At 41.4% G+C, this 12226-nt stretch overlaps 1 protein-coding gene across 1 annotated transcript in view; it reads right to left on the reverse strand.

The window, feature by feature from the left end:
* LOC104850189 overlaps positions 1-348 on the reverse strand; it is a 3742-nt gene extending 3394 nt beyond the window's left edge. The window contains exon 1 of the mRNA XM_019204956.1: positions 3-348. Coding sequence (XP_019060501.1) covers positions 3-336 — 334 coding nt within the window. The 5' untranslated portion in view covers positions 337-348. The remainder of the gene's footprint in view (positions 1-2) is intronic.
* Between the last annotated feature and the right edge of the window lie 11878 nt (positions 349-12226).

The raw sequence follows: 12226 nt of genomic DNA on the forward strand, positions 1-12226 counted from the left end.
GCTGTCCCTGGAGTTGAGGAGCAGGCAGGAGAAGTTCTTGGTCAGCCCGTACTGGGTGGGCGAGGAGCTCCTGGACTGGTTGATGGGGGTGATCTGCGGGTACTTGACGGGCGCCTGGGTCCGCCGCACGGCGGCCGCGTAGGAGTCCTGATCGTCAAAGTAGGGGAAGAAGGGGGAGCCCAGGATAGGGTTGCTTTGCGAGCGCTGCAGGGACGAGGTGGAGGCGATCTGCCGCATCCGCAGCAAGTCCAGCCACTGGCAGTCGGCACCTGGGGGTGAGACGGAAATGAGCTCGGCCCCAGCTGCCCCCGGCCCCTCCCTGGGCTGGGAAGCCATGCTTCGCACTCACAGCACTTACATCAGGGATAAGGACGTTTCCTTTACTGGTACAAATGCTTTGTAAAGAAGGATATCGACACGGACTATATGCTGTGAGCTTGGCTTTGTTCCACGGCTTTGCTTGCATGATCACGTTTGATCCTTCCTATAATCTTGCAAGTAGATATTAATAATCTTACTCTACAACCTCAGACACCTCCAGAAGTGAAGGAACTCACGCAGGGTCACTCGGCTGACAACCCTAGGGCCTCCTTCCTGCAAATGCCATCTTCTTCCTACTTAGCTGTACTGCCATGTCTAGAAGTTGCTCTTTAAGTGTGCTTGGGTGACAGATGTCTGTATGCTTCAGAAACCGAAGGATTTTTTTTTTTTCTTTTGCCAACCAGCACTTTTGAACCCTCAAGAGCCCCAAAGGCAGATAAAAGAAGTTCTGAAGGCCAAGCCAGCTGTGGTTGTCTGGAAGGGAGACAGGGCACATCTCGGAGGACAGAGGTTCAGCAGTGGGGAATAGGGCCGAGAAAGGAAGCAGAAATTTCCCATGCGTAAGTTAGCTCCCCGCCCCAAGGTCTCCCATCTTCCTGGCCTGCGATGCTCCTGACACAGCTCCCCTGTCTGTCTCTGGCCCTGCTTGTTGGAGATGGTGTTTTGGAGTGGGACAGAAGAGCATGCTCACTTCTCTCTGACAGCTAGTGACCTCCCTCACTGCTGGGCACAGGTGACGACCCCACTTCTGAGGATAGAGTCTTGTCTAGACCTGAGGCACCTCCTGTGTCCTTGAGGCTCCCATCAGCCCAGTGCCTTCTCCTGTCACTGTGTGTGTGTGTGTGTGTGTGTCTCCGCACACCATTTGTTTGTGTATCTATTTCACCTTATGCAGACAATATACCACTAAATATTGCTTCCTCCCCTCCTCTCTCTCTCCTGGCCCTTGGTAACTGCCCATCCACTCTGTCCGTCTGTGATTTGGATTACAGAAACACGATATGAGCAGAATCATAAAGTATCACAACGCCATCTCTCCTCACCTTGATTTCTCTGACATTTTAGTTTCCAACTGAGTCCTGATTTTGCGTGGTCTCCAAACCCAGCAGCTTCATGTGTCAGGGAAGCAGGCTGCCTTGGGGGTCTGGGGACACTTGACTAGTCTGAGCTAGAGTGTGGGTGTCAGAGGGGGAAAGCTAGTTAAAATTGGAGTAAGTCAAAGAGAGACCAAGTCTGCAACCTTTCCACTTGATATTCAGAATGAAAGTGTTGGCCGGGTGTAGTGGCACATGGCTGTAATCCCAGCACTCGGGAGGCTGAGGCAGGAGGATCACTGTGAGTTCAAGACCAGCCTGGGCTACATAGTGAGTCCCAGGTCAGTCTCAACCACATAGTGAGACCCTGTCTCAAACTGCCCCCGCCAAAAGAAAAGAAAAACAGAATGAAAATGTTTATCTGGATCAATCCCAATAGGAGAAAGGAGGGTATTCCTGTGTACAGGATTAGAGAAAGCCAAATTTCCTCTCTCCTAAAATATTTATTTTTAAGAGTAGCATGGGAACCAGTACAAAGAATCAACAACTGGGATCTCATCTTTTTAAAAAGCTTCTTTCTGCACTGCAAGAGAAACCACCAAAAGAGCTAAGAGACAACCTACAATGTGGGAAAAACATTTTACCAGCTGTTCCTCAGACAAAGGTTTACTATCTAAAATATATAAAGAACTAAAAAAAAAAAACAAAAACAAATCAGACCCCCTAAATATAAAGACCCAAATCAAAAATGGGCATCTGAAATGAACATTTTTCAGAGAAGTAAAAGCAGCAAATAAACATATGAAAAAATATTCAACATCACCGATCATTTGAGAGATGCAAATGAAAACAACACTGAGATTCCGCATCACCCCAGAAAGAATTGCCGCTATCAAGAAATCAACCAGTAACAGATGTTTTAGGGGTCGTGGGGAGAAAGGAACCCTTCTTCATTGTTGGGGAGAATGTAGACTGGTGCAACCACTGTGGAAATCAATATGGAGATACCTCAAACAACTAGGATTAGAAGTTCCATTTGACCCAGCTATTTCCTTACTGGGTATCTTCCCAAAAGAATTAAAAGAATCATACCACAGTGATATACGCACACCCATGTTTATACCGGCACAGTTTGTAATAGCTAAATCTTGGAAACAGCCCATTTGCCCATCAGTTGGAAATTGGATGAAGAAGATGTGGATTTTCTATAACATGGAATACTACTCAGCCATAAAGAATGAGAAATTAGATTCATTTATAGGAAAATGGATACATATTGAGGATATACTCCTAAGTGAAATAAATAAATCACACATGTGTAAATACCTAATAGTTTCTCTGGTGTGAAAAGCTATAACAGTACATAAGATCCTAATGAGATAATTGACAATGTGAAATAGGAAGAAAAGGGCTAAAGGTGTAGGGAAAGTGGGAAGCATAGGGGAAAGGTAATAAGGGAAAAGAAAAAAATATTACAAAGTGAAAAAAATGGAAATAAAGTGTAAATGGGGAGGGCGGAGGGGGTGAAGGGAGGGCAGAGACAAGGGGAAAAAATGAGAACCAAGACCTGTCATGTAAAGGTACAATGTACCAGTAATGAAAGTAATTGTACTGTATACCTAAAATGTACCAATAAACTCAATAAAAGGAAAAAAAAAAAAGAATCATACCACAAGGATATTTGCTCACCCATGTTTATAGCGGCACTGTTTTGCAATAGCTAAACTTGGAAACAGCCTAATTGCCCATCAACTGAAGACTGGATAAAGACGACTTGGGTTTTTTAAAAAAATAAAATGGAGTACTACACAGCCATAAAGAAAGAGAAACTAGAGACATTTATAGCTAAATGGATACACATTGAGGCCATCCTCTTAAGTGAAATTAATAAGACACACATGTGTAAATACTGAATAATTTCTCTGGTATGAAAAACGACAAGTGTAAACAAGGATCAAAATGTATAATTGATATTGTGTAATAGGAATAAAAGGTCTAAAGGAGTAGAGGAAGTGGGAGGGGTAGGAGAAAGGGAAAAAGAGAAAAGAAAAAACATGTGAAAAGGAAAAACATGGAAACGATGTCTTTGTAAGCAGGAAAGGATGGATGGGGTGATGGGAGGGCAGGGGATGGTGAAAAAATAAGAACAAAGATGCATCATGTAAAAGGTACAAGATCCCAGTGATGGATGTGACTGTACGTATACCTAAAATTACTAATAAACAATGGGGAAAAAAGTGTAGCCAAGAACACTTGCTGTGATTTACCACATTACATGGTAAATTTAATGCCACCTAGGCCCATGTAATGCCACATTAAGGGGTCCACCCTGACTCCATTCACATGGCCACAATATGTTGCATAAAGGATGACTCGGCCACCTGCCACCATCTCATCCTATTCATATAGCTAACTGGTCCATGAGAGAATACTTGGCAAAGAACAGCATTCTTAAGCTTTATGCCAAGGAGTCTGAAACTGGGACTGATAAAGCCTCTGTCTGGTGATGCTTACCTGGTAGGATTGGATTTACATCCAAATGGGACGCTGTTGGCAGCCATTTTGTATATGTTAGTAGGGAAACAGAAAACAACCTTTAATGGGAGGAAATACAAGAGAATTGCAGAAAGAAGAAAATCCCCCAGATTTCACAGGGCTATTGTAGGGATCAAAGAAGATGAAGGTCATAAAAGCCCCAATAGCAGTAAATGTGCCCTACAAACACAAGCGGTTACAGAAAGAAGTCCTTAGAAGTATAATAGTCTGTTGTATGAACAAATATAAAAGATCTCAGAAAAAGAGCTTCTGAGAGGACAGCTAGTGGGAATCATCTATTGTGTGGAACAGTCATTTGTAGGAACACCATGCCCTAAAAGATGTTTGGTGACAAGATTACAGCAAGGAAGGCTTGACAAAAACTCAGTCACGCCCCGTCCTGGCAGTTGGGATGCCTGTGATATTATTTGTAAAAGAATATAAGCAAATCAACTGTGCTGACAAAGGTGGATAGGCCAGCCGTGCTGTCAAATAATCTGTTGGTGGGTTTTGAGTACTGTCCAGGATTCCGGGCACCGGGTTGGTGGGCATTCAACAGCCAGTCGGCTTGATGGGTCAGACTTGATAGTGGAGGACACAGGGTGAGGCTCTCGTAAGTCTGGGATGCCAGCCCTCAGGGGCAGCCAGTTATGGCCCCTCGCCTTGCCCACCTCATAACCTTCTGATAAGGCTTCACATATATACTTTCCTCTTGGGAAAAAAAAAATGCACTGATCAGAAAACATGCACTTCTGCTTTGTTTGGCTGGTACATTTCTCCTAGCAAAGAGGGAAATGCATGTTGTATACACGTTTCCAGTGTTTTTGTTAGCTCGTCCCAGTCCCAGAGTTATTTGAATTTCTGGACCTACAGAGCTGAGGGTCAGAACTTCTCTTTGAATCCACCAAATGCTGACCAAGTTGACAACAGTCAGTGGATCCTCCTCAGTGTTACTCCTAATTGTTTCTTTATATCATCTATAATTCTACCACCACTATCCACCACATACATTTCAAGTTTTCTTTTTTTATCTTCTTTTCTTTCTTATCATACCCTTTTTGCCCTGCATCCTTCCCTTTTCTCCCTCCCTCCTTCCTTTCTTCCCTTATCATTCCCATACTTTGAAGTATTAGCAGCATTTAGGATGTAAGATGTTTCCCGGTGACAGCAGTGGCTTGTAGTAAATGTTTACTACACATAGAAGATTCATATCTCTACATGCACACATTTCTGGAAGCTAAATATGCAAACAGATTTTTATTACCAATGGAATGTAATCCTAATGTTTATCTTCTACCATGGTTATCCTGGAATACATTCTAACATACCCATATTTATGTCTATAAATACTACTTACCATATAATGTTTACAAAAGCTAATATTCTAAAAGACTAAGCATGCGTATGAGGAAAGTATGAGGAATGTGTGTCTAGCTACAGAGAGCCACTCACCCCTGCCATGAGAATGTCACAACCAACTTTTCGGGCCGTCACACACGTTACACTGACTTACTTGAGTCAGACCTGCTGCGAGGGTTACCCTCTGAATTGAGAAGCAACGTCTGGATGGAGAGTTGGACGGCTTTCACTTCATCCTGCGGTTTCGTTCTACTCCAGTGAATTGAATGGACATGTTTAGTGCTCTTTGGAGTTCTAACATCACTCTGTCAAGAAGAAAGGAGAAGCCATGACCAAGCATATACACAATTCATTTATAAAACTGAAAGGAAAGAAACCAAAGTCATTATGTCACTTAAGTATTGCTGCTTAGAACATTATCATATGCCTTAGGTAAAATATTCTGAATAGTTTGCTTAAATCTAATTCTCTCATGTTCTCTCTCTCTCTCTCTCTCTCTCTCAACATTTGGCAAATCTCAACTTACCTCTTTGATAAGAAACAAGAAATAATTTCCTGCCTTTAGTACTTGCAACAGATATTTTGCTGACCAAATGAATATCTGACCACCCCTTTCTGGACAAGAATGGTTTCAGTTCCCAGGGGCTTGGGCGCACGCGGGGTGCACAGTGCATTAATTCCTCCCAGGGAGGGCAGGAGGTGCAAAGTGAGAGGGGATTAAAAGGGGAGAAACACGGCTCGGAAAACAGAAAGGACTCAGCTCAGGACAAAGCCTGTTTGCTCCACACAGCGCCCTCACCAGGTGTCCCAAAGCCGCAGGGAAGGAAGCCTCTCTGGGTCTGTGCCGTACACACTTGCCTGGCACGCGCAGGACTCTGGGTCCCTCCCAAAACAGTCTGCAGGATTTAAAACGGTGACGAAAATGCTTTTAAAAACTCCTAAGTGAAAAACACTGACATAAGTGTTACCATTATGGAGTCTAAAGAGGAGGAGGAGGGAAAGTAAGGGAAGCAAGCCTTTGAAGCCCAGATACTGAAGAACCAAACAAACCCTGGAAGTTTGGGATATCATCACAATGCAGCAGTACATAAAGCCCAGCTCAAAGCAGACCTTTTTCTTTTCTCTTTTGAGACAGGGACTCCCTATATAGTTCAGGCTAGCCTTGAACTTACTATGTAGCCAGGCTGGCCCTGAACTGTCAGTAATCCTCCTGCCTCAGCATCACAAGTGCTAGGATTAAAGGCATGCATCACCACACTTGGCTTGAAAGTGCAGGTCTTCCAGCCATCCCTCTGTTGGGTATCTTTCCAAAAGAATTAAAAGAATCATACCACAGTGATATATGTGCACCTATGTTTATAACAGCACAGTTTGTAATAGCTAAAACTTGGAAACAGCCCATTTGCCCATCAGTTGGAGACTGGATAAAGAAGATGTGGTTTTTCTATAGAATGGAATACTACTCAGCCATAAAGAATGAGAAATTAGATCCATTCATAGGAAAATGGATACAAATTGAGGATATACTCCTAAGTGAAATAAATAAGTCACACATGTATAAATACTGAATAGTTTCTCTGGTGTGAAAAACTATAATGGTACATAAGATTCTAATGATATACTGACAATGTGAAATAGGAAGAAAAGGGCTAAAGGTGTAGGGGAAATGGGAAGGGTAGGGGAAAGGTAATAAGGGAAAAGAAAAAAGTGTGAGAAAATGAAAACAATGGAAATAAAGTGTTTGTAAATGGGAGGGGAGGAGGGGGTGAAGGGAGAGCAGGGACAAGGGAAAAAAATGAGAACCAAGACCTGTCATGTAAAGGTACAAGATCCCAACGATGAATGTAACTGTACTGTATACCTAAAATGTACCAATAAACTCAATGAGGACAAAAAAAGAAAGCACAGGTCTTATCAGTGATAGATGCACACTAATATCTTCATGTAGCCCCAGACACTAACTCTAGTCCTCCACCTGCTCCACACAGGGTTGTTTTATTTTGTAAGGTTAATGTCCTACCAGCCAGGAAAATCTTGGTGATTTTAAAAATTATTAGTGTTAAATACATTTATGGATCATTAAACAGATCATTAAAATATATATACAGAGAGACCATTCTGTTAATGTGAAAAGTGTTATGACACAAAACATAACATGACATCTATTTTCTTAAAAAAAACTTTTACTGCAAAGCATTTGTAACTGTATGCACATCAGATCTTGTTGATTTTAAAAACACAATTAGGTTCTTTCTGTCTGCAATTTAAAATACCCCACTGACTTCCCATTCTGCTTACAGCAATCCAAACTCCTTAGTGGGGCCCATGGCCAGGCCTTGCCCACTTACCCAGCCTTGTCATTATACCCTGTGCTTTTCCCCACCTGGTAGTGGGGCTGTGTTCTGGCCTCTTGAAGATTCACCCATCTTTTCTCACCCCTAAGCTCCTGGCTCTAAGAAGGCAAAGGTCTGCTTCAATCACTTTTTGATATTCTCAGTACCTAAACATGTCTCATGGTGTGCAGCGGCGTCCAGTCAAGAGAGAACGAATGAATGCAGTGTCGCCCCAGCCGCTGTCTAGGGAAGTGTATCCCGTTCTTTTTGCTTTTCAATACTTTGTCAGTGAAATTCTATTGATCTCATACTCTTATTAGTTAAGTAGTTTCTTTCCCAGTAAATCCCAAGAAACTATGAGCACTCTGAGGGACCAGCTACATCCCTGCTCAGTAGCTGACAGGAAAGACAGCAGACACTTACCTCATATGTGACAATGCACTCCACGCTCTGGTTTTGTGCAATTCCTACAATCCACCGCTCCATCACAAATGGTGGCTGAAAAAGAAAAGCTAGGAGGTATAATACTGCAGTACAGCCTGTCCTGCCAGTGTATTTCTTCCAGGCCAGCTGTACCATCTTTAAGGGGCAAATAGAAGCATCATACCAGATTATCATGGAAGTTATGCTGGTTCACAATGTGCTAATGTTTTGGGTTTTGTTTTTCATTCACATATCCTTTAACACAACTGTAAGCAACTAATCTTGGTCTCTCACAATCCTCTCTTCTGTGATATAACATTTGCTATCGCTCAGTCCTAACGTATCATTAATTCACGCTGTTTAAATCATCTATAGAAAAGCTTTCTCAAAATTAAGAGAAAAATCACAGCAATATGAAATGACCCAGAAGTGTGTTCTGTGAGTGCAAGCAGTGGCTGCTGTAGTGGCTTCAACAATCACTCAGCTTCCCACTCGGTCGGGCTACCCCACAACACCACAGGTACAAGTGAAGACACCGTGGCATTATTTTTCCACTGTCTTAAAACAAAGGATGTGTAAAGAGGCCTGGGTCTTGGACTCTATGTTAATTTTGATGACACTAATACCTATTAGAAGGGAACTGCATTCTCCTCCCATCTTCCCGTCCCTCTAGTTTTAAGGTTGCAGAAGAACGACTGCCTATGAGCTGGATACAGAAATTAATAGATGTAATAGGGCCTGTTTTATTTTAAATTAGGATTGCTATTGTTTCTTTGGGTATTAGAAAGTTCTGTACATTTTGAATGGTGTGCTCCCCCTTATTTTCCCGTGAGCCCTGTTCACGTGGGTGTGTGATTCTGCACATGTGGTATAGAAATCCATTTTACAGTTCCATCCCACTACCTTTTCTGTGAGAAATTTAACTTCTGCTCACAGTCAGGGATCATAGTCAGGGATCTTACTCGAAAGTTCACTGAAGCAAGGAACAAGTGCCACAGCCAGTGAGGTCACAGGAGGGGAAGACGCAGTAAGTGTTTTGTAACAGGGACTTGGAGGCTAGGCTGGTGGATGCCCGATGGCACCTCTGCGTTCATTCACTATGTCTCCATTATTACCTTAAAACTCCAGGTCAGAGCCTTATTCAGCTGTACACATAGGCATGATAATCACTCAAGGAGTGTCTGTGTTACAAGGTTTGTTATCCCTAAATTCATTTAGGCTGAGGACAATGAGGTAAGAGTAACTAAAATAATTTTTAGGGTTTGCTAATTGCCAGCTTTTACAACATCCAGTTCTAGATACCTTGGAGAGATAGATGTCTAGAAGTCTCAAGGCATTGTCCTAAGCCTCTAATCACTTTGGATTCCAGGAAAAGCAAAGCCTTAAGTATCATCCCATGATGAGGTCAGCCCTTAACCAGGAGCAGTTACCCCACTGTGGGAACTAAGGTTGCTCCCCCAGTCATCTCACGATGGGAGCCAAATGACCCCCTCAGGCGATGATGGCTCCCCAAGACTTTGTAGAACCAGTCCTGAGATATCAACCAGACCATGATTTGATCAGGATTACCTATGCTGCCAGCTATGTAAATCCACCCCTCCCAGCTATATAAACTCCTGGTCATTGACTTTGTTCCCCTTTTTAATAAAGCCCCAAAGCTTCTGTCAGACCCTTGAAAATAGATCTTGAACACCTTTATCTGTGCTCCCCAGCGTGGCCACGCTGATTAAAGACTCTTTCCTGGGCCTCATCGCTCCTCATCTCCTTGAGTGCTGCTATGGAAAGGGTGGCTGGGCCTGGTCTGTTGGGACCCCCTAATAAGGCCTTTAGTAACAATATCTATGCTTTCTAATCTTAAAGACATCAAAACATAATATGCCCTAACAATGAAAGGATATAAACTCAAATCATAACCTTTACAGATAAATAATGCCACTGAAATAACTTCCAGTTATGCAAAGGAACCCAACAATGAATATCAAATCAGTCTACTTGATGAAGCCACTTGTATATTAAAAGGAATTGGGTGTTTTGCAATCCTATGCTTGTGCAGAGAACACATTTACAAGTCTAATGCCATGGTGTTGAAAGCTCATTTTACTTTTCTACTCATGTTTGTACCTTGGTTCTTTGTGATAAGCCTCAATTTCTGCACTGAGCCCAAATACACAGTAAGAGTGTACAAGGGTTAAAGGCTGAGGTTAGGGTGACAATCCTATTGACATTACAGTGGTTTGCCTCAAGTTGTTGATCTTCTACAATTAAAGTTTCATGTGTATTTTTCTCTGTATGTTTGGGACAGGACTGATTTTTTTCCATTCCCAGGGGCAAGTTTAGCATTTCTATAAGTCTTTCTTCAGTGCTCCCAAGGGCATCTTTCTACTAGTGACTCTGGAGTAAGACTCTGACAATCCAGGAATTTCCAAATGTGAACCCAAGGAGCGATGAAAACTTCAATATATAACCCAGAAATAGCCTCATTCAGTCTTTCAGGAAAGTGAACTAAACCAAGAAAAGTCTTCCTCTTTACAAGTTTTCCAAAGTTTAAAAATGACTCAAATTTGAAGCAAATATTGTCATCAATAACATTTTCTTTTCTTTAATAAACGACAGGGTAAGCATAAAGAAATGTAGACAGAAATTTTTTTAAAAATTAAATGACTTTTTTTTGCAATGCTTTTTAGTTCGCACAGCATAAGCGGAATTTTAACAAAAACCTATTATTGTCTCAATCTACTAAATAAAATGTGCTTTTCAACAACCAGCTTGAGGCTGAGCTGATGCGAGCATCACAAGCACAAAAGCACACTGCTGTGGTATTTTAATGTCTTTGTTTGATATCTGTGAATTCAAAAAAAGCTTTTAAGAATAAATAGAACCTTACCTTTATCATTTTTAAAATCTCTGCATCAGGTAGGTTAGTGTTGAATGTCACATCTTTTATGTAGGTTATTGCAATTTCATCCCCATCCATCTCCATATACATTTTCCACTTACAATCCTGGAATTAAAAGTAAAATTATAGAATTGAGAAAGTGAAACAAGAAATTTTTTTTTTTGGTCTCAATGTTTTATAACACACAAAGTATGTTAAATGAAGAATATGGGGAGTGCTTTTTTTCAATAAAAGGACATGAAATTAGATCCCTTTGTATATGTAAATAACTTGCAGTTACTGCAGCCTTGAGGCAATAATTTATCAGTTCAAGATTTCTACTATAGGAGTTACAAACTTAGACTCCTATGGGGCCAGGCAGGAAATAAAAATGAGTAAAGTCAGGCAGTTTCATTATAGTCTTACGGTGTTTCTTTTCAGAATAGATCTACTTGATTTACATATTAAACATTATAGGAATAGGAATATTTTTCCCATTGCCCCAAAGAAATGTGGTCTTCCCTTTTCTTTTTGCACTTTACAGCCTTCTTGATCTACCTTTCGTTTCCCCAGTAATAGGTTCAAGAACCAGTTCAAGGAGGAAAATAGCACTGCAATGTGATAAGGCATAACTAGGCATTATCTGGAGGATTCTGTTCTCAGGGAGCTGAAGAGCAGTTGCCTTTAAGGCACGGCCGCTGGTCTGTTTCCATCGATTGGCCCCAGATGGGAATATGAGTTCAGCTTTGCTAGGCCCTTTAATGTTGCACAAAAAGCTGGAAATCCAGGATCTTACATAAAACTTAACTTTTAAATGATTGATTATATTTTAAAAACACCATATAATGAAAAAATGCTCTGTATTATTGGTCACCAGGGAAGTGTAAATCAAAACCACAAGGAGGTACTACAACCACCAGAATGGCTAAGGCTGATAACATCAAATGTTGGCTAGGATTTGGAGCTACTGGAACTCTCGTGCATTGTTGATGGGAATGTTTAACCGTGTCAGAAAAAGATTTGGTAATCCATTGTAAGACTAAAAACATGGCTATCCTAAAACTCAGAAATTCTACTTCTCTTACCCAAGAGAGAGAGAAAAAAAAACCTTGTTCAAGTATGTTCTTAGCAGCTTTATCATAACCAAAAAAATGGAAACAGGTCAACTGTCAAAGGAAATTGGGTGAATAGTGGTAGAACAGAATACACTTGGAAATACAAAGAAAAAAATTATTGATTCATGCAACAACATGGGTCATCTCAACACATTACAGTGAATGAAAGAAGTGCTACACACACAAAAAATTAATTATTCTCTCTCTCTCTCTCTCTCTCTCTCTCTCTCT

This window comes from Fukomys damarensis, unplaced genomic scaffold (genome assembly GCF_012274545.1).
Source record: "Fukomys damarensis isolate Sample0158 unplaced genomic scaffold, DMR_v1.0_HiC HiC_scaffold_26, whole genome shotgun sequence".
In the NCBI taxonomy this organism is placed as follows: Eukaryota; Metazoa; Chordata; class Mammalia; order Rodentia; family Bathyergidae; genus Fukomys; species Fukomys damarensis.